Source organism: Triticum aestivum, chromosome 1B, assembly GCF_018294505.1.
Source record: "Triticum aestivum cultivar Chinese Spring chromosome 1B, IWGSC CS RefSeq v2.1, whole genome shotgun sequence".
Classification (NCBI taxonomy): Eukaryota; Viridiplantae; Streptophyta; class Magnoliopsida; order Poales; family Poaceae; genus Triticum; species Triticum aestivum.
The window spans coordinates 687,249,969-687,274,214 of NC_057795.1; the positions used below are offsets into that span (position 1 = coordinate 687,249,969).

Below are 24,246 nucleotides of genomic sequence, written 5' to 3' on the forward strand. Positions count from 1 at the left end.
TGTAGCGACGGACGTGCTCGTCCTCCTCGCTGACACGGTGACGTACCACCTCCGTGGTGTTTGGATGCCTCACCACCGTCACTGGCCCACGCGACCGCCACCAAACAAGGATCGGGCAAACAACGGGCTGCCTCCTCACCAACCTACGTCCCCCGGAAGGTAGCACCTCCCAATACCAGCCCAGCGGAGTCCAGTCCCGAACATGGCCCTGACCAAGCAGGCCTCCACCGTCGAGTCGACGACGACGAGGATGCGGGATAGGCATCGCCGACGTCGATGCGGAAACTACTTCTATATATAGTTAAATAGAAGTAGTTTTATTAATTAAATCAACTATCTAGTTCAACTACTAAGCACTTCCTATAAATAAATAAGTAGTACTTACTAAAAACAAACTACTTCTATATATAGTAAAATAAATTAGTTTATTAAATCAACTAGCTAGATCAACTATATATATAAACTACTTCTTATTTTTTTCCTTTTTCTAAATACTATGAACAAAAAAATCATTAATATTCTATGAACAAAATTAATTACTACACATCTAATCTAACAAAAAAGAATCTAATCTAACAAAAAAAATCTATGAACTACATATCTAAATTACTACACATCTAAACTAACAAAAAAATCTAATTAATCTAACAAAAAAATCTAACATAATATAATCAAATTAATTACTACACATCTAATCTAACAAAAAAAATCTAATCTAACAAAAAAATCTATGAACTACATATCTAAATTACTACACATCTAATCTAACAAAAAAATCTAATTAATCAAACAAAAAAATCTAACATAATATAAACAAATTAATTACTACACATCTAATCTAACAAAAAAAATCTAATCTAACAAAAAAATCTATGAACTACATATCTAAATTACTACACATCTAACCTAACAAAAAAATCTAATTAATCTAACAAAAAAATGACGGTGGTCGGCGTACGGCCGGCGAAGGCGACGGCGAGGTGCTCACGTACGGCCGGCGACGGCGACGGCGAAGGCGACGGCGAGGTGCGGAGCGGGGCGGCGACGGCGTCGAGAGGCGGCGCGGGCCGGGGCGGCGACGGCGCAGGGGGGCTGGGGGGCGCTGGGCGGGACGGCGCTGGCGGCGACGGCGTCGGGGCGTGGCGGGGCGTGGCGGCGACGGCGTCGGGGCGTGGCGGTGACGGCGAAGTGGCGGCAGGGAGACGCGCGGCGACGGGAGTGGAGCAGGAGAGATCGAAGTCGCGCTAAGTGCTGTATATATATCAAAGGCTTTGGTCCCGGTTCGTGCCACCAACTGGGACCAATGCCCCCTTTAGTCCCGGTTGGTGGCATCAACCGGGACCAAAGGCCTCTTTTCAGAAGCCCAAAGGGCGGGAAATGAAGACCTTTGGTCCCGGTTGGTGGCTCCAACCGGGACTAAAGAGCGGCATTCGTCCCGGTTGATTCCACCAACCGGGACCAAAGAGCGGCATTGGTACCAGTTGATACCACCAACCGGTACCAATGGACCCATCTAACTACTTTTTTATTTTCTGCAGCTGTTTTTTTGTTGATTCTTCCTGCAGCTGTTTTTTTAGTCCCACCTCGCCAAGCGAGAGGCACTCACAGCTGTTTATAAGCCCTGAGTGCAGAGACGATGACGAAGAGGCTCAATGCTCCTGCACGTTGGTTAGCTTCAAGCCTTGAGGAATACGGTAGACTGCACAGAGCTATGTGCAGTGCAGTTGACACTATTCCAAAAGGCTTGAAGCAAATTAACAAGCATTGCGCCTCTTTTTCATTTTTAATGACTTATTACAACTCAGAAATAAAAAGAAAAAAATAAATATAGCAGAAAAGAAAAAAAAACTATATAGAAAACTACTCAGAAATGAATTGAAGCAAAAAATAGTTGTGATTAACTGTACTGAAAAAGGAGCATCGATGCTTATTTTTAATGACTTATTACAACTCAGAAATAAAAAGAAAAAAAATAGTTGTGATTAACTTTACTAAAATATGAGCATAGATGCTTATTTTTAATGACTTATTACAACTCAAAAATAAAAAGAAAAAAATAAATATAGTTGAAAAGAAAAAAAACTATATAGAAAACTACTCAGAAATGAATTGAAGTAAAAAATAGTTGTGATTAACTGTACTGAAAAAGGAGCATAGATGCTTATTTTTAATGACTTATTACAACTCAGAAATAAAAAGAAAAAAAATAGTTGTGGTTAACTTTACTAAAATATGAGCATAGATGCTTATTTTTAATGACTTATTACAATTCAAAAATAAATAGAAGAAAAAATAGTTATGATTAACTTTACTAAAAAATGAGCATGGATGCCTATTTTTAATGACTTATTACAACTCAGAAATAAAAAGAAAAAAATAAATATAGCTGAAAAGAAAAAAAACTATATAGAAAACTACTCAGAAATGAATTGAAGCAAAAAGTAGTTGTGATTAACTGTACTCAAAAAGGAGCATAGATGCTTATTTTTAATGACTTATTACAACTCAGAAATAAAAAGAAAAAATAGTTGTGATTAACTTTACTAAAATATGAGCATAGATGCTTATTTTTAATGACTTATTACAATTCAAAAATAAATAGAAGAAAAAATAGTTATGATTAACTTTACTAAAAAATGAGCATAGATGCTTATTTTTAATGACTTATTACAACTCAGAAATAAAAAGAAAAAAATAAATATAGCGGAAAAGAAAAAAACTATATAGAAAACTACTCAGAAATGAATTGAAGCAAAAAATAGTTGTGATTAACTGTACTAAAAAAGGAGCATAGATGCTTATTTTTAATGACTTATTACAACTCGGAAATAAAAAAAGAAAAAATAGTTGTGATTAACTTTACTAAAATATGAGCATAGATGCTTATTTTTAATGACTTATTACAATTCAAAAATAAATAGAAGAAAAAATAGTTATGATTAACTTTACTAAAAAATGAGCATAGATGCTTATTTTTAATGACTTATTACAACTCAGAAATAAAAAGAAAAAAATAAATATAGCAGAAAAGAAAAAAAACTATATAAAAAGCTACTGAGAAATGAGCATAGATGCGCTTATAGAGGAAATTCAAATTAAGTTCATAACAAATTTCAAGAGAAATTCGTATGAATTTAGCCTAAATTCCCTATATAAGGGCATCTATTTTCATTTTCAGAGGAGCTCAATAAGGCAGAGAGGGAGGGGCTTATAAACCGGTCTGATTCCCCTTCGGTTGGCGAGGTGGGACTAAACTTTGGCCGCAACGAGGACGAACCCTTTAGTCCCGGTTGGTGGAATGGACCGGGACTAATGGTCGTCCTTTGGTCCCGGTTCAGTCCACCAACCGGGACCAATGGTGGTGGGCCAGGAGCGAGGGCCATTGGTCCCGGTTCGTCCCACCAACCGGGACCAATAGGTCCAGACGAACCGGGACCAATGGCCCACGTGGCCCGGCCGGCCCCTGGGGCTCACGAACCGGGTCCAATGCCCCCATTGGTCCCGGTTCTGGATTGAACCGGGACTAATGGGCTAGACCGGCCTGGACCATTGGCCCCTTTTCTACTAGTGGCGGCCGGAGTAGGAGAAGGGAGGGGGCGGCCGGAGGAGGAGGAGGGAGGGGCGGTGGGAGGAGGGCGGGCGGAGGGAGGGGAGGAGGGAGGAGGGATGAGGAGGGACGGAGGGAGTACCTCGGTGGAGGAGCAGCGCGGCGGCGGCGGACGACGGAACCGGCGCGGACGAGAGTGAGAGTGAGAGGGAGAGTGAGTGAGAGGGTCGGGCGCGTGTAGGATAAGGTAAGTAAGTAGTAGCACATTTTCCTAGCACGCTCTACTGCTATGGACCGTAGCAGTAGCGCTGGTTGAGGATACGGTTGAGGATACGCGCTACTGCTAACTGGGGCTAGCCATCTGCGCTAGCACAAATTAACTTAGCAGCAGCACGTTTTCCTAGCACGCGCTACTGCTAAAATAGTAGCAGTAGCGCAGTTTATATAGACACGCTACTACTAAATAGTAGTAGCGCTTGGTAGCGCCCATTTTTGTCAAGCGCTACTGTTAACATGCTGTGTATAAGGTTTTCCCTAGTAGTGTTAGCACAGGTGACGGTCAGGCAACTGATTCGCCTTTTTGGAAATGACTAATGCGAGTGAAATTAGTCTTCTTCAATAGGTCAAAGTTTATCATTGGTAATGGTAATTCCACGTGATTCTGGGAGGATACGTGGATCAGGGAGATGCCCCTCGCCATCCAATATCCTTCTCTTTATAATATTGTTCAGCGTAGAGATGCATATGTTGCAACAGTATTACAGTCAATCCCTCTAAATATTCAATTCAGAAGGACGCTAGCGAGAGACCACTAGGAAGCGTGGCTCCATCTTGTGAGAAGATTGATGGATGTCCAACTTTCTCAACAGCCAGATCAGGTACATCGGAAACTAACCAAGAATGGAGCGTTTTCGGTGAAATCTATGTACTTGGATTTGATCAATTCGGTTTCCCTTACTCGATCAATGCATATTTGGAAGGTCAAAGTGCCCTTACGGATTAAAGTGTTCATTTGGTTTGTTCACAAACAAGTGATCCTTACTAAGGACAACTTGGCCAAACGTAACTGGACAGGATCTCGAAGATGTAGCTTCTGTGATCATGACGAATCTATCAAACACCACTTTCTCGATTGCCCGATGGCCAAAGTTTTATGGCGGTCTATCCATAGTGTGTAACATTGCTCCTCCTACTAGTATCAACACGTTGTTTGGGACGTGGCTAAATGGAGTTGAGATAGAAACAGCGAGACACATCCGTGTAGGCATATGTGCTTTATTATGGGCTATATGAAACTGCAGGAATGATATGGTTTTTAACAGAGCAACAAATGTCCATTTCTTGCAGGTTATCTTCCGGACCACTACGTTGATCCATATGTGGTCGCTACTCACTCCGATGGATGCCAGGGAGCGTATGGTTACTGGGTCTATCCGTTGGGAGACGGTAGCACGGGCTATCTTCAACCGGTTTGGATGACGGTCATGTAACAGGATAGGTGTTTAGATTCCTATCTTCTTTTATACCACCAGTTGTGGCTATCCCGCTTTCTTTATTTTCTGCTCGTTTTGAGCATTTTTTGTATGAGACTTGGAGACTTTGTTAAACTATTTTCTTTTTAATAAGATGGCCGTATGCATCACTTTGATGTAGAGGCCGGGGGACGACCTCCTTTTCTAAAAAAAGGCAAGCTTTGCCGGCATGAGAGGCTTGTTCTACGTCTCTAGATATGGTTTCATCTTCTCTTTAGTTCTTGTGCTTTGGCGGTTCCCCAAAATCCTATGCCAACCTATATTCATCATGTTTGGATACTGGGATCTTGATGCTTCTCTTTAACATATCCAATCGTCCGCTACTCTCGGTGCGAGAAGTAGTGGCCTTTACATACTACACTGATGAAAGTAAAGCAGTTGAGGAAATTAGTCACCAATGTAGACGGTCTCACGCCTTGTGGCTCAAAAATTCACCAAGACCAGTCGCTTTCATCATCCTTGCCGCATTGACCCCACTACTTTCCTTGGAAGAAGGCTCAAAGCTTAGCTTCAAAAAGGCGCCTGATTACCTTTGATCCTGTTTTGGATGTAGATAGTCCTGCCTTTTTCCAAGAGGTGATCGAATCCATGGGAAGCATTGCTAATCGAAAGGTGATTCTGGAATTCCTATCATTGTTAGAAGTTCCAGTTTCCCGGATTGAATACACATAGTTTTAGGAGAAAACAATAATAAGAAAATAGGGTAGGCTTGAAGTCTTGACTTGCAGTCCTATATTTGCACTTGAGATTTCATCTATATATCCAACATGGTCTTGCTAGACACCGCTACTATGTGTTGTCAACGTGTATGCGTGGGGGTTGTGTCCTAAACTCCTAATAACCTCGTGACTGACCAGCGGCCGCATCATGTGATTATATTGTCCAATCATAGTCATTATCGTCTCGTTGGGTATCTCGATTATGAAGGGTTTCTCTGGACCAATGCATTGGCCGTTTAATGGACTCACCTTATATTTTCTAGGGAATTACTTATTGCTACCATACTCGTCCTTACTATAACCGACTTTCTACATAGTCTTCCACTCGTCCTGCACTTTACCTCCTCCTTGATCGATCCTTTGGACCCCAGCTATCTACAGGGCCTTAGAACGAGAAAGAGACAAGAGACAATCCATTGCGATACACATGAATATAACGTTAGGTCCGTGCAAAAATACATGGGGCTGCAAGTTTATGCCTCAACCCTCAGTCCGTTGGAACTACTCACATGGCACAAATAGATCACAGTGAAAGACATTGTAGATAGAACTTGAGATGAATAATTGATAATTGTCTTATACAATCCTTACATGATGTATCTTGATTACAAGTTATGGCAATGGACGTTGTGGATGATTGCTATGGAGACGGAGGTGGAGATGGGAATGGCGATGGCTATGGAGATGGATGGAGGTGTAGCAGATGTTCTCTTCTTTGGCAGCGTATGGGTTTTGGCCTCCCCGATGCGAATGGGACTTGGGATTTTTTATCAATGTTGCTTGGGATGGTGTCATGGAGCTTACAACAGTCGGTACGAGCACTGGTATGAGTACTATTGACCGGGGACAAAGCATGGGTTTGCGGGGCTTGTCGGGAACGATGTCATTGGCTTCGCAAGGCCGGCGCGGTGTTGATGACATCGAGAAGAGTCGTCAGGGCTTAGCAACGTTGATGAATTGGAGCGGGTGACCGACGGTCAAAGACGAGCACCACGACGACGCACACTTTCTATAGGATGCCTCCATCCAAATCCTCTGGTTGGGGATGCTCAGGAACTCGCGGCCGAGCCTTTTTGCTTCTCCGTTCTCCGAGGGGAGGCCAGTGGCTGCGCGGGCGAAGGAAGACGCTAACGGCGTGCTCTGGATTCTGATGTGGACCCGAGTAGGAGAGTGAGAGAGAGGCTGTGAGCGATGGGGATCGGCGGAGCGGGTTTCTCCAGCATTGGTCGCGAAGGGGATGAGGCTTGGGACGCCTAGAAGTCTTGGGATGCAGGCAGGCCGGAGGTGGCGGCCTATCTGCGCACGCGCACCTCAGCTTATTCCTTCTGGCAGAAGGTTGAAGACGACTGCTAATGGCTGGGCAGCTGAGAGGTGAGCCTTCTTTTCTTTTTAACGATTCAGTCAAACACCGTCTTCGCGGGCTATCACCCGGTACCCCATAGGCCTGACGACCGGGCCTCATTGTCAGTTTTCTTGTGAAAACGGTGTCAATCAAGATTTCAGTGATTCTTGGTTATTATTATTTTACTGAAAACGGTGTTTTCGGCAATTTTTTATGGAAATGGTAGCTTTTTGCACTAAGCTACGCATCTGTGGTGGTTTTTGACGATCTACTCATTCTTAATGCTACGGTGGATTGAGGTGAGGTTGCTTGTGTCTTCAAACCACTTAACTATTGTGGTGTTCGTCATAGACTCTCTATTTGCAGACAATGCGACTGTGTTCTTTAAACTAAGGAGAGTGAGTTCGTGGCTATGAAGGAAATTCTTGCGGTTTTCTTCTGGTGGATCTGCAGCCGCTAAGAGATCCTGACATCCTATAGCCAACAGATGGGCTACCTGGTGGGCGTCGATGTTGTTCACCTCTTGGAGGCTTACATTGATTTGATTCAATATGTGCTTACGGCGATCACCATTTATCATGTGGTTTCTCTCGAGCTGCCCCCTTTGTACTCAAAATCATTAACAACATCTGCCGGGTTTTCTTCTCGTGAGGATCTGAGGAGGCGAAAGGAGGCCATTTTCTGGTGGCCCGGGAACAAGTGTGCAAGCCACGGTGGTGTGGTGGGCTCGTGATTCTTCGCCTTGATCACTTGAACGACGCGTTACAAATGAGATGGCTTTGGTTGCAGCGGACTAACCCAACCAGATCTTGGTCCGGTCTGTCCCCTGAGGTCTCCCCTAAGACCCCATAATTGTTACTCGCTGCCAGCCTGCCAGGAGGTGTTTTGTTGGAAGGGGAGATAGAGTGAGCTTATGGAAGGATCTGTGGCTTGACAGTCGTAGTGCTCTTGACATCGCTCGTAATTTGTATCAGTTTATCAAGGCGACTGGTGGTAAAAAGAGGACGGTGGTGGATGCTCTTCATGAGGATAGATGGATCAATGACATCGTTTCTACGTATGACGCTAAGAGTAAGAGGTGCCAGTAGCGTTTCTCTAAAACCCCGATGCTCACCAATGCTCGCAACATTTTGTATATTCTTGTTGTTGCCAGCGAACATTGATGCTCACTGCATCCTAGCTAGATGCTTTATATCTAGCTAGGATAGATGTATCAATGACATCAGTGGCACCTTATCTACTATGCACCAATTTGCCATGTACGCAGACGTATGGCATCTGATCCAACGGTGATCATGGCTCACAGGTGGCTTTGCATTTCGGTTTGGGTAGCTCTCTCCCTAACTCATTGCTTGTCCAATACCTTACCAACGGTTTGATTACTGAACCCAAAAGTCCAACAACTGTATGGACCAAACTTAAACTAAAACCAGGTTCAGCTAATCTGTCACTTGGTAAGCAAGCGTTCAGGTAATCTGCACGCACTTAGCAGCATGTGCAAGGCACTTCACATGACTCCACTCACTTTCCGGCACCAAACACGTTATGTCTGCCAAAGTTTGCACTGAGGTGGCACATTCGCCGAAACTACCCACACTAACTCATGTGCATACAGCTGTTAAGTATCGATCCAAACAAAAAATATACTATACAAGTCATGGAGATGCGTACAACTCTTCAGTAAAAAATGAACACACAAGGACTGAGCATAGAGTTGTTGTCTTTAATGCAATTACCAAGGTCCGATCCAGCACCCAAACTTCAGCAAGCAAGATCCCATCACGCACCTCGCCATCGTCTGCCCTACCAGTCTTCCTCCCAGCACCTTCAACCCAACACCTACGTATTGAGAGGCCGTGGCCATGGTGGCGCTCGGCGGCATGCTTGCCGCTGCCATCCTCAAGGTGGTGGGCGACCAGGTTGGCTCTCTGATTGGAGGTCAGATCGCGCTGCAGATGAATTTGGACAGGGATCTCAAGAAGATGAAGATGGCGCTGGAGTCTGTCGAGGCAGTGCTCAAGGTCGCGGAGAGGCGGTCCATCACCGATGAACTGACGGGTCTTTGGCTGAAGCGGCTCAAGGACTTCTTGTATGAGGTCTCTGACATGATTGATAAGTTCGAAGCAGACACACAAGCCATCACCCAGCCGTCTGCGCGCAAGGTATGCATTTGTGCAGTAAATTGACGCAGTTCTTTAATTTGTGAGTATGCTACTCTTCTCTTTTTGCACCCAGATATTTCACCTTTAATGATTGTGGGATGGAAATCTATTATCCAGTCTCGATAACAATAATTTGGGCACCAGATCCTTGGATGAACTAGACATGGTTTTGACAGGCCTCAGCGTTCGGGCCGTGCATCTGAAACATCTTCATACCTTTTTTGTTTTAGCTCCAGTTCTCAGCACATCATTAAAGGTGACATTGGTCTTAACCTTGGCAGTTACAATCGGAGGTTCTTAGAAATAAGAGGATTTCCCTCTTGATGTATTAACAAAAATTTATGTTGGCTGAATGCTTTTGTAATATCCTACTATACTAAACTGCTGTGTGCTGGCCATTTTGTATTTTACTAACAAAGCAACTGTCTTGCAGTTCTCCTTCAAAAAATATTTGGCGTTCATGATCCCTTGTCTCACAATTGGCCCCAACATTACAATGGCCAATAGGATGAACAACATGAGGGACGACCTCAAGGTTATAACAGATCAACACAAGGAATTCAAGTTAACAGACTGCACTAATGCCAATGAGCCAAAGGTGACTGATATACGGGAAACATCATCAACCCTGGAGACACAAATCATTGGGAGGACTGAGGAGAGAGATATAATATTGGCTTCTTTATCTGAGAGCATGAAAAAGGATATCACAATTGTTCCTATATATGGCATTGGAGGCCTTGGCAAGACAACCTTGGCAAAAATGGTTTACAATAGTTCCCAATTCAATGAATATTCTCAAGTGTGGGTTTACGTGTCTCAGACATTTGATTTGATCAAAATTGGGAACTCTATAATATCACAACTATCAGAGAAAGATAAAGAGAGTGGGTACACTGGAAAGCAGATGATCCGTAATTCCCTTGAAAAGCTCCTTTCCAACAAGAAGATTCTGATTGTTTTAGATGACCTGTGGGAAGACAACATATCTCAGTTGGAAGAACTGAAATATATGTTAAAAGTTGGGGAGAGCAGTAAGGTGGTTGTTATAGCAACCACACGAAGTGAAGGTATTGCGAAGAAAATGTCAACCATCCAACCATACAAATTAGCACCATTGACTGATGATATGTGTTGGTCTATTATAAAGCAAAAGAGTGCATTTGAATCTAGAGGTGACAAACAACAATTGGAAGAAATAGGGAAGGTCATTGCAATGAAGTGTGCGGGCGTGGCTTTAGCAGCCAAATCACTTGGGCACACGCTGCAATCTATGAAATATGGTCAATGGGAATCAGTGAGAGATAGTAATATCTGGACTGCACCTTCTTTGGAAGATACATCTTCTACACAAGTGCTTGCATCTCTGAAGTTGAGCTATAGTGTTTTGCCTTCGTATCTGAAGCTATGCTTTGCCTATTGTGCAATATTTCCAAAAGGTCACAAGATACTTAAAGATGATCTAGTTCATCAGTGGGTTTCTCTTGGTTTCTCTTCGTGGGAACTCGGCGAGAGATACATTAGTCAGCTTTTGGGCCTTTCTTTTCTTGACCATTTCAAGTCATCATCGGTGAGTTTATTCATACCTTTTACAATTTGTTCTTTTTGAACTGGTGTAAGGTAACTTAAGTATAGTTGTAAAGTCCACAAGCTGACAAATATTGAAACTATAATATAATTCTAAAATTGCTGAGAATGATTTGGAGTACATCACACAATCATTGCTTACAGTGCAGCTTTTCGAAATAACTTCTTGACAATATCTCAATGATTGATACACACAAATGGAACCCAACACATCCCTACAATATTCAATTATTGGTTTTACTGTAGCATGCTAGTTAAACAAAAAGTACACATTTGTAAGTACTCCCTTGGATCTAGTATAAGTTGAACTAAAGCAGCGACAAGTAATATGGATCCGAGGGAGTACTAAGGCCATCGGGAAAATCGTAATGTCCTGTTGTAAGAAATGCCCACCCCGAGGCCTTTAGTTCGCATCCAGATGTGGCATGTGCATTTGCATTTTGGCTTACTGTGACTAGCATGATTACTTGGTGCGAGAAGTTAATCTCCCTTTTCTTTTTCCGATATTCTTTTAGAATCAGTCTTTTTACAACATTAATCATGAAATGTACAACAATATATTTCGGTTCACTGTAGTGGTTATAGATATTCAGGAATAAAACACCCATCTGATGCGGTCTTGGAAACCATCATGGAGAATCACCCCTGGTATACATGCAAACTAGACACTACCATCACAAAATACCACAATAAAAAAATAGTTTGCTATAGCGCCGCTAATAGCATGCTATAGCGTGTCGCGAATTGCCCCGCTATATAGATCAGCGCACAATGTCTCGCTAATAGCACGCTATAGCACGTTATAGCACGCTAATAGCGTATTTCAAAGGGCAACACTATTTTGTATAGCGTGCTATTTTTTTCATTGCAAAATACATAACTGTTTCGGACATACACCCTCCGCAACTTAATATAAGATTTTTTAACATTGTTATAGTGCCAAAAACGTCTTATATTAAGTTACGGTGATACTCCCTCCATCCCACAATGTAAGACGTTTTTTGACACTAATAATAGTGTCAAAAAACGTCTTACATTATGGAACAAAGGGAATAGTACATTCTACTAGCGGTTCTGCCAGCCACCAGTACTTGCGGGACAGAGATAACTCGAGCTAACACATGTGGACAGAGTAACCAGCCAATGAACACATGCATCAGACGGTCATCCCTAGCCATCTTCCATCAGCCAAAAGTAATAATAATAATATTACTGCTAGCGAGCTCACATTATAAAAGCATTGATGTAATTCCTTTCACATAAAATGGTCAAATAGACAAATACACGTTTATGTACAACTAAGAATAAGTTCGTACATATAATTATAAGCATATCTTCTGAAACCAGTGATATCCCGTCTTTAATGGACCATGGCAGCTATCACCACTGGGTTTCGTCAAATTGCTGGTGATGTATCTTATGTGATAGGTTGTTCCGTACTACTGAGAGACTGAAAAATTGTGGTTACTGCCGCGGGATCCGATGATGCAGGCTGCCTGTTGCAGCTACCTCGTATGGAGGCCGAGGCCGGCTACCACCTGCCTACATAGGGAGGTGGGAGACGATGAACAGCAACCTCCTCGTCTTTCTCGTTCATAGGTCATCATCCCTAGAGGCGAGGATGAAGCAAGGCACTGCGGGGTTTTCATTTTCCTACAACGTGCTTCTGTTGCATTAGTGTTTGCAGTATTTTTTTTCTTATTCTGAATTTTATCAAATAATTATTTTCCTTCCCTAGTTTCCTTGAATTCACATATTTTGTTATTTTTTGCTAAGTAAAATCATGTTTAACTGGCAGACGCTGGCGCAAAAGAACCGTCGCGTCATCAAATATGATTTTGCAATTTTTGAGACAAGAAATTCGTATGGGCTTGAGACTCAAAGTTCATAATTGTCTAGTTTGGATCTTAAAGACCAAATCTAAACTTGGGAAATAGCAGGGGACCAAGAATAAAATTCAGTATTTAATAAAGGATTTGACGCTTAAAATGTTTTAGATTTGAGGAATGAAGTCATAAATTGTTTAAATCCAAATAAATCCAAAAGTCTGACACTGCTGAATGATTTTGTTGCAGACTTTTGAGCTACATGATGAAGATGTTATATTGTTGACCATGCATGACCTGGTGCATGATTTAGCAAGATCTGTCATGGAGGATGAAATTATTTTTGTTGGCAATATCAATAATGCTGAAGGAACCCGCTACCACTATGCATTGCTAGATGATTGTAGCAAGCCATTGGGATCAGACTTATCCAAGACAAGAGCGTTGCGTTTTATGGATTGTGACAAATCTGAAGTTCATGATGCTGCATTTTCATCTGCCAAGTCTTTGCGTGTCTTGGACTTAATTGAGTGTGCCATATATACGTTTGCAGATTGTATTGGTCAACTGAAGCAATTGAGATATCTTAATGCTCCAAGAGTCCAAGATGCAAAGATTCCAGACAGTATCACCAAGCTCTCAAAATTGATTTATCTGAATCTTCATGGATCTCCTACAATCTTAGCATTACCAGAGTCAATTGGAGAAATTGAGAGTCTAATGTATCTTGATCTGTCAAGTTGTTCGGGAATTACAAAACTGCCAGAATCATTCGGGAGGCTACAAAAATTGTTGCATTTGGACTTATCAAATTGCTCATCTGTGGAAGGAATATCAGTGTTCTTGGAGAGTCTAACACAGCTAGAGTATTTGAACTTATCATACTGCCCAAATATCGGAGATATACCAGAAGTTCTGGGCGGCCTATCCAAATTGCAGTATTTAAACTTATCAGACAGCTCATATCTTCAATGTGGTAAAGAAACAGAATTTTTGAGTGCCCTCACCAAACTCGAGTATTTGAACTTATCTTCAAGGAAATGTGGACTCAAAAAGCTCCCTGAATCTTTGGGCGGATTCAGTCAACTCAAGTACTTAAACTTATCAGGTTGGCGAGATATGAAAAAATTGCCAAGATTATTTGGGAGTCTGAAGAATCTGCTCCATCTTGATTTATCAGGTTGTTATATGGTTGATTGTGTACATGAAGCTTTGGTTGGTCTTACCAGTCTACAATATTTGAATTTAAAAGAAACACACGTCAGTTCGCTGCCAGATGATCTGACCAAGCTCCGGTATTTAAATCTATCTGGACTAAGAAATATACCAGTACACTCCTCTGATGATCCAACCAAAGATCAATTCAATCCTCTCTCTGCAAAAACATGGGACAGTCTAACCAACCATATATGCAGAATTGATTTTTCAGAGCTAGAGCATTTGGACTTCTCGGGATGCACATCTTTGAGGAAAATACCTGAAAGTATTTGTGGCCTGACAAAACTGCACACATTGTACCTCTCGGGATGTGCATCTTTGGAGAAAATACCTGAAAGTATATGTACACTTGGTAGCTTGAAGTTTCTTTATGTAGAACAGTGTTACGGTCTTTCTGAAATACCTCAACTCGGTAGCAGTGCAATATCGTTACCACACTTTATGGTGCGTGCTGGTAATGATGGATCTAGCAGCAATCTTGTCCAACTAAAGTCCGCAGATCCTTTTCAGCTGGAGATAACTAAACTTGAAAATGTGAAGTCTGCAGGAGAGGCACATAGTATAAAATTAATGGAAAAGCAAAGCATTTGGAAGTTGAAACTGGAGTGGACTCAAGGTGTTGACAGATTTGTGGATGACAAAATGTTGCTCGAAAAACTAGTGCCTCCAAGCACATTGAGTATATTGGAGATATGTGGTTATAACAGTGTCATCTTTCCAGGCTGGGTAGTGGGTCAACTACCAAACCTGAACTTACTGGTTCTCAAATATATGGCAAATCTGGAAGAGTGGGACACTTCATACTCCACCGGTCAGGAGAACGTGTTAGAAGAACTAGTAATACATGGTTGCCCAATGCTAAGGATGAAAGTGCCTCTGCCTAAAGCTAAAAGATGGGTGATACTATGCAGTGATAATGTGTTATCATCACAGGATGAGTGCATTGTGTCACACACCAGTGCTACCTCCTCTTCATCTACAGTAACTACTTGGTTGTCAGTTAGAGACTGCAAGGTGCCTCTGCATGAGTGGAGGTTGCTTCGACACTTTCCTGGACTCCCTTCTTTGACTATTGAAAATTGTGGCGATCTAACCGGCTCACCAGATATCATCCAACTACTGTCCTCTTTGGAGGAACTATGCCTAGAAGACGAAGACATGGAAGAACTGCCAATATGGTTGGGTGAGCTCCCATCTCTAAAGAATCTGCATATACAGAAAAGCAATGGTGTAAAAGAGTTGAACGAGAACATGAGGCAACTCACAAAACTTGAATCACTGGAACTGTATTTCTGCAAAAGCATATCTGCAGTGCCACATTGGGTAGGCAAATTGACCTCTCTCAAGAAACTTTGGATACATAACAATGAAGGCTTGAGGTCTTTGCCGGCAAGCATACAACAACTCACCAGCCTCCAGGAAATAGTACTTATGCACTGCTATGCATTAGAGCACGTGGTTGCTGAAACAGAGGAGGGAAAGATGAAGCTGGCTGACAACCAACAAAGGGAATCTGCGCTGCCCACCTCTCTAAAGAGACTTTATCTGCATGGATGTGATGGTATCAAGTCTTTTCCTGAGGGAATACATCAACTCACTAACCTACAGGACCTAACAATAACGAGGTGCAAAGGACTAAAGGAATGGTGTGAATTAGTGGAGAACAAGATGAAGCTGGCTCGCATAGAAAAGAAGGTATGTGTCCTCCTTCAGTCTTGCATTTCTAAGTATACTTTGCTTTTGCAATTTTCGTTTTGTTTAAAAAGCACCTTGTTTTGCAAAATATAACAATATACCACAAATACGAGTTGTCTAATTTCTAGTGTACGTCTAGTGCCTAGTGACAGTCTACGGCTACCAATGTAAAGATGGACACAATAACCGTGCGCTATACCTGGAACATTTTTTTCTTGATCTGAACAAAACATCTTCCTTGTGTGTACAAAATCTGCACTTATCATTCATAGCAACTAGAATCAAATCTAATAAGTTGACTCAGCCCTTCTCTTTTTCCTTGTACACATCATGTCTAGAAGAAAAAAACAACACATAAAAGACAGATCAGCCAAAACTGCCCAACTCTCTTAAACAAAACGTTGTGGCGCCGACCAGTTTCTTCTAAACATTATCTGCGGAGAGAGTTGGACATCAAACCTGAACAATATATAGTTTAGACAACACGCAACCATCTCTTTCTGAATCGCTAACTAAAAGCGACCATTTGTTCTATACTGATAAACCGAAAATTCATCAGACGGAACAAACCGAAACATACACAAACAACAAAATTCCCTGGTAAAACCATTATTGCTCCACCTTTTGCGTCTTGATCTTTCTCTAAATGTTGGTTAAAAAAAACCATAAAGACAAAACCTTCACAGTCTGGGCTGATCTTAATGTTTTGTGTGGCTGCTTTAGGCACCCACCCTAATAGGTGCGAACCTAAAACCGCTGAACACGTTGCGGTCATTACAAGACAAGATGTAGGACCATTGATTTATAATTGTACTATCACGGAAAACGTTCATTACTACCACAGAAGAATGATACTACATGATTACCACTTACAAGTACAACCACAAATTTGACACCACAACCAATACAAGCCGAAGTGTCAGATGACAAACCGCCGGATGTAGAACCGGTAATCTATGGAAGGAAAACAACACAGGTTCACAGCCACCACAATGATCACACCAGGATAGGGATTTGAGACACAAGGATTTTATTCTGTGCGATAGCTTGTCCACTACCAAAGCATCGCAACCAACGGCACAAAAAGCATTAAAGAGAAAAATAAACTGGACTCGAGACACGATCCGCAGTTCTAGGCGATGCATATGGAGCTCCTTAATACATGTGCTCTATGATAAGAACACGCCAAACAAAATAGAAGAAACAACCACCGGATAAGTCTCATGGCTCAAATCAGCTTCCGCTTCGGTACACCCCCCCCCCCCCCCTAAACACATCGAGGGCTCAGATAATCCCATATCCCTTCATAACAAAGGGCAGGAGATTCGGTACACCCCCCTCCACCCCCCCCCCCCCCAACACATCGAGGGCTCAGATTATCCCATTCCCCTTCATGACAAAGGGCAGGAGATTTTTCTTTTTTATTTTTAGTTTTTTATTTTTTCCTTAATTTTTTTCTCCTTTTTGAAACCTATCTAAAAATTGGAATTAGTTTTGTAATGCAAAAAATATTTATATTCTCAAACATTGTTCACAATTTCTAAAAATATTCTGTAATTTAAGAAATGATTGCAGTTTGTGGATAATATCAATTGTTGGGAATATGTCCACAATTTAGAAAAAGTGTTCAAGTTTATAAAATTTTCATACACAAATTGAAATTTCATAAGTGTTCACTAATTTCAATAGATTGTGGATAATATCAATAGGGTATATGAGAATCTTCATGTTGATTGATAATATCAAGTTTATAATATTCTGTAATTTAAGAAATGATTGCAGTTTGTGGATAATATCAATAGGATATAGGAGAATCTTCATGTTGATTGATAATGCTAAAAATTGAAAATAACATAGGCATTCTTAATTAGAAACTACATCCTCACGAATGCACCTGTTTGGCCTAGTCTAGCACACTCCTCTCATTAGGTGTTTTTTCTATGGATGGATGATGCCAACTTCTTGTAACAGCCTGACACGGATATATGAAACATTCATGTCAGGTTTGAACAACTTCTGACACCATTTGCACGTTGTGACACATCCGCCCATTTATCAGCCCTTTTTCATCGAGAAAACTATAGAAAATGCAAAACTTTTTTAAAATCCAAACAATTTGACATGATGCCTTGAATTTATCATAGAAGCTGGTGGGAAAAAATTGGAGCCATTCGACGGATATCGAAAAACAACGTGCTTTCAAAAGGATCCTTCTAACCCTATCCAAACATCCTTCATTGCACATGGTCTATTTTTGGACATCCTTAAAATTACCCCATCTTTGTAAATAGGTGGACATACCCACGATAGGCATCCATGCCTGGTTTGAACGACTTTCGACACCATATGCAAGTTATGACAGGTCCAGTTATTTGTCGACCTTTTTCTATCGATATAACTTCAGAAAATGCAAAAAAAATTAGAAAAACAAAACAACTTGACAAGGTGCCTTGAATTGGTCATATAAGGCCATGCAAAAAATTGGGGCCATTTCAAAGTTGTCGAAAAATAATGTGCTCTCAAACAGAGCCTTCTGGGCTACTCGGACACCCTTCGTTGAACATGGTCTAGTTTTAGACATCCTTGAAAATGACCCCAAATTTTGTCGGAAGGTGGGCATGTCCATGGTAGTCGTCCATGTCAGATTTGAATTATTTTCGACACCGTATGCAAGTTGCGACATGTCCAACCATTTATCGGCCTTTTTTGAACAAGAAAACTCCAGAAAATGCAAAATTTGTTGAAAACCAAAACAACGCGGCATGGTGACTTGAATTGGTCATACAAGGTCAGGGGAAAATGGGGTCATTTGACAGATGCTAAAATAAGTGCTCTCAAACGAATCCTTCTGGCCTACTCGAAAATCCTCCATTGAACATGGTCTATTTCTGTACATGCATGAAATAACCCTCAACTTTTTCTAGTAGTTGTCCATGCCTTTGGCAGGCATCCATTCTAGGTTTAGACGAATTCACACACCATATGCGAATTGCGTCAGTTCAGCCATTTATCGACCACTTTTACCGACTACACTCTAGAAAATGCAAGAATTATCGAAAACTCAAACAACCTTCATGGTGCCCTGAAATTGTCATAGAAGTTGGTGGAAAAAATTCAGGGCCATTTGAAGGATGTCGATAAAATAACATGCTCTCAGAGGGAGTCTTCTGGAGGAGCTCACCTCTGTACAGAATCTACAAATTAGACATAGCGATAGTGTGAAAGAGTTTAACGAGAACATGAGGCAGCTTACAAAGCTACAGTCATTAGAACTGGAGTCATGCTACAACGTATCACTGCCGCAATGGTTAGGCGAATTGACCTCTCTCAAGATACTTGCCATACGTCGCAATGTTGTTTTGAAATCTTTGCCAAGAAGCATACAACAACTCACCAACCTTCAGAAAATTGCAATTTATGACTGCCCTACATTAGAGCACGTGGTTGCTAAATCAGAGGAGGAAAGATGAAGCTCTCTGACAACCAAGAAATGGTATGTGTCCTGCCCACCTTTCTCAAGCAACTTAGTATCAACTACTATGATGGTATCAAGTCTTTGCCTGAGGGCATAGAACAACTCACCAACCTCCAAGAACTAGACGTTTGTTACTGCCCTGGACTAGAGCGTTGGTCTAAATTAGAGGAGAACAAGATGAAGCTGGCTCGCATAGAGAAAAAGGTATATGTCCAGACAGGCTCCTTGTCATACTAATCTCAATTTGGGATGCTTACTCCTTTTCCTCATGTTAGAATATAATATATTCTATGTTGCATTCGTTAGAGGGTTCTTTCATGCAGAAATGTCTAGATTCTCGTCTAGTTTGCTTTCCAATTTTCCTGTTATTAAAAAGCACCTCGTTTTACAACATATAACAATGGCGAAAGATACCAATTTTCAGTTTCTTAGAGTTAGTCTAATGATGGTGTGCCACTATAGTCTACCGGTGTGGATTTTTGTTTGCAGCATTTGCTAGTGCGTCTGATGATGATATGACTATCTTGGATACGATCAAAAATATTGCATACATGCATATTTGTTAGGTGATTTTTAGTGTAAACTATTCAATCATCTATTTATGTTATCCAGAACAAAAATACTTCACACACTTTTGTGTTTTGTCTAATTGCAGGTGTATGAGACATTTGTACAATACACATATGAAGATAAGGGAGAAAGAGATGTTTACTTACTGTTCAAAAAGTTCTCTCACGTCACTTTTGGCCGAAGAGAAGATAGAGTCCAAAGTCTCTCACGTTCTGGACTCAGATTCGGACTCCACAGACATACCTGGCTCAAAACGTCAATAATTTTTTCATCCGGACTCCGAATTGGGTGATTCTTTTTTGTTGGAAAATAGATTTCGTGCACTTTCGAACCCAATTGGATTCACCTTCAAATTCGTTCGGAGCGTTGAGTTATGTACGAAATAATCTGATGCTGCAGCAGAATCCGAGTCAAACTACAAGTCCAAAGGTGTTACGTCACCTCCACTTGGGCCCATGAGCCTTGTACGACCTAGGGTTAGTTTTAGGCTGCCTTGGGACATCCTCCCACCTCCTTGGCCGCCACCCCTTGCTCCTATATAAGTAGATCCATCTAGTAGTTTTTTTCTTGAGATTTGTTTAGTTAAAAGTTAGCCAACGCAACTTCGTGTACTTCGTTTGTGTCCAACGACCAGAGCAAGACCACTTTCGGATCCTCACCATTATCAATACTTCATCCATATTCACAATATTCAGAGTGCTTTATCATATTATTCTTTGTTCTTCGATTGTTTGCAGGAATAGACCTTCGTGGTCAGGCTGATCGTGCCTCTGGCACCGTCAATAACCTCAGGAGATTGGTTTAGCGATTGCTAAGGCACAACGTCGCGCACGTCTGTAGTTGGATCGTCAAAGTCAACTCCACCAAATCGATAGTTATCATCTCATCGAAAGATTGGGACACCCCGCTTCTATCAGCGTCACACAGGAAACTACTTTTACGTGATCCGAATAAAACATTTCCCTTGTTTATAACACACGCTTATGAATCTTATGAGCTTGAATCCAAGCTGATAAAAGAATTTCCATTATTCATTTTGCAGAAATTTTTGTGAGTTACACACCCAGGTTGCAAGAGCAAGGGAGTGCATCAGCCTGCGAGATTTTGTTCTGGAAAATTCGAATTGACGGAGTTGAAGGAGGACCAGGTCAGGAGTTCTTAGAGTTGTGTCGAATATTATGTACAAGATAGGTTACAGTTGGACTTGTAGTTGTATTGTGTTTAGGTAGGATATGGAGTCGTGTCCCAGTAAGACACTTGTATCCTGGGCCTCTCATATATAGTGAGGTGTAGACACACGATGTAACATATGACAACAAAATAGCACAGGAATGCAGAGAAAGCCGGCGGCATGTGCCGGCATCCATGGCGACCAGGTGCAGTATTGTAGCGTTGTCATAGGGAGAAGCGCCCATAGTCAGACCCCAGGGATGTAGCCATATCGGTGAACCTCGTTAACAAATCTCAGTGTCGTGTTCCTGTGATTGCTTGGTGCTCGGATAATCGATAGTATGTTTCGGATTTATTTTAACAAGTGGTATCAGAGATAGGTTATTTGAAGGTTGTGGATTGTTTCATTTAGAGGATGGTTCAGATTCGGTGTGCAAAAACGGCGGTGAGAATTCATTATGAAGCTAGCGCTGATCGGTTTGAGGTTTTCTCTGGAAGCTGTCGGTTTGCGGTTGAATGGACCGAGAAAGAATAGCAATCAGAATCGGCGGAATCATGTTGTAGCTGGAGTCTTTGGCGTCGGCTAGATCGGTTTAGGCTAGTCATAGTGGGAGTAACTTAGGTAGTAACATAACACATTCCAAGACAATTTTGCTTATGTATCATCAAGTTAATGAGGAGAGAGATGCTTGTGGTAACATATTATCTTGTAACATAACACACCCCGAAGTAAAATGAGTCTATAGCTCAATTAATGACGGCTTGAATGTTATCATCTATATGTTACTACCTATTATGAAGGTAGTAACATAGACTAGTAACATATGCATGTTACTAGCCTATGTTGCAGCTTCCCGCCTAATGTGGATCATTGTGCAATGCTTATGTGAACTCTCAATCCAAAACTTTTTCGTTTCGTTGGAAAAACCGACACCAACGTCAAGATCAGTCTCTTTTCTTTTCTCTTTTTAGAAGCAGAGCTGAAAAAGATGGGGAGTCACGATGGATCTTTTTTCTCCCGGTACTCTCCACTGTCGAAAGCGGCGGCGGCGGAATCGCGGAGCGACACGAGTATTGCGCGTCTGGGAGCGGCACTTCGCTAGCGCAGGCATGTGCGGGCGCGTGGCCAGGCGGCAGCATATGGCCCACTGGGGCGCTCGCGCGTGGCTCTCGCCGAGTCGGACCGAGCAGGCAGCGCCAGGTGGTTCTGTAGGCCAAGTCGTAGGCTCAGTCAGCTTGTACGAGCGCATACGGCAAGGGCCAAGGCGTGGCTGTTTTGAAAAAAAAAAAGAGCAAGGGCCAAGGCGTGGCTGCTCAAGTAGCGACGGATGGGGCTGCTGCATGCATGGTGTACAGGAGATTTGTTGTGAAAAAAAGGACAATCTGCCCATGGTATTGGCGTGGTATGGACATCAATGGGACAAAGGAAAAATAGCATTGGGACCAGCGGAGACATGGTGCAACCACGGGAGCTACCATGGAGGCAATTTTATTTTGAGCCATTGCTAATTGCGCACGGGGTTGTACCCGTTGGCAGGTTGACGACGTGCGTATTAGGCTCGGAAGTGTTTGAAGCACGTCGTGGCAGGATCATTTATACACAGGTCATCAAACAATGCACGGAGATGTGTGGGACGCACACGGCGCATGGTGAATCATGGTTGCAGTCGGATAATTTCGGCTAGGTCGGACATGACAGTCTGATGGATCGATGTGAGTCAGTTGGTACAGAAGACGATGGTGGGATCAGCGACGACAACATAGGAGCGTGATGCTGATGTGACTGACTTCTGGGCGTGGAAACACATGGCACAGGCTCAAGGGCTTGTGTGGCTTCCACAAGACTATGACGCGTGATAGATTCAAGGTGGTGTATACACGGAGCTTGAAGTTGATGAGGTGTGGGGGTGGACTGATCATCTACCATGGAGTCATGTCGAAGGTGGAGCTGAGGTCTGATGGAAGACTTCACTTGGTGCTGATTGAGGGGCTACGACGTAAGAGCTCAGAGAGTCAAAGCCTATTTCAGCAGGTAAAAAGCGAGCGACACGTAGTTCGGACTGGAGCTTAGTGGTCTGATGGAAGCGTGAAACTCGTCATCGATCGGTGATGATCGGTGGTACTGTGCAGTGGGGGTTGGGTGGTGTGGTTTTGCGACCCTTGAGACTCGACCGGGACAGCGGAGGCTCGACGCGATAATAGCGGCGAGGCGTGCGGTATGCACAGGGCATGGAGACGGGTCAGGGCTCCGGTGGTCATACATGTGATGAGATAACTGTAAATTTGACTCGGGATGGATGACTCAAGTTTCAGACATGCGGTCAATAAAGGAGAGGTGATGTTTGAGTTCATGTAACTCTTATGTGTGAAACCCAATATGTGAGTTATTCACTTTCACGTAGGTCAGTGATCAGTGTGTGATGATGTTGGACGGATATTCTGGAAGTTGGGAGCATACACTAGCGTAAAGAGGAACTACATTGCTCGAGTGTTGACTGTGGTCAAGAAAAAAAAAGGGACTACAAGTTGCAGGTGGAGTTACATGGAGTCTTTGGATTAGCAGCGGTGTTCATGGGATAAATTCAAGTCCAGTGTACCTGGAAGTTTGATGCATTGACGAATTCAAGGTGATGGAGAATATTCGACAAGGTGAAGTTTGTTAGAGTTGTGTCGAATATTGTGTTCAAGATAAGTTACAGTTGGACTTGTAATTGTATTGTTTTTAGATAGGACATGGAGTCATGTCCTAGTAGGACACTTGTACACTAGGCCTCTCATATATAGCTAGGTAGACACACGACGTAACCTATGCCAACATAATAGCATAGAAACGCAGGGGAAGCCGGCGGCATGTGCCGGCGTCCAGGGCGACCGGGTGCGGTATTGTAGCGGTGTCATGGGAGGAGCGCCCATAGTCAGGTCCCAGAAATGTAGCCATATCAGTGAACCTCGTTAACCAGCGGCGGAGCCAGCACATTGGCGTTGGGTTCAGCTGAACCCAACGAATTTTTATGGCCGCATACAGTATACAGATACGTACATGCTTTGACCCCAACAAAAAATAAGAGCTGACCCCATCAAACTTAGACGCTCAATGCAAGGCCCAAAAGCCCACAAGGGAATTGCCACGTGAAAGCCTGTTCATGCGCTCCTATCTGCTTCCCTTAATCCTAATCTCTTGTATGTAAACCCCAGCCGCATGATCTCCTGCCCTAGTTGCTCGCTTCCACAATCCTCCGATCTGGTCTCTCCTATTCGCCATCAATTGGTGACCACTTGAGACACCACCGACGAGCTGACAACGACAGGTCGACGGCGGCAAGCAGACTATTATAGTTCTATCGAGGTGATGAGATTGCATCATCACATCTCTTGCACATCCCCTAGTTTCTTAATTGTGTAT

At 42.5% G+C, this 24,246-nt stretch overlaps 1 protein-coding gene across 1 annotated transcript; it reads left to right on the top strand.

Annotated features, from left to right (window-relative positions):
• The first annotated feature begins 8,914 nt into the window (after window positions 1-8,914).
• LOC123149384 (putative disease resistance protein RGA1) lies at window positions 8,915-20,135 on the top strand. The gene is made up of 4 exons (XM_044569039.1): window positions 8,915-9,302; window positions 9,736-10,872; window positions 12,965-15,628; window positions 19,759-20,135. The coding sequence occupies exons 1-4, from the start codon at window positions 9,003-9,005 to the stop codon at window positions 19,963-19,965; spliced, it is 4,308 nt and encodes a 1,435-aa protein (XP_044424974.1). The 5' UTR covers window positions 8,915-9,002; the 3' UTR covers window positions 19,966-20,135.
• The last annotated feature ends 4,111 nt before the right edge of the window (window positions 20,136-24,246 follow it).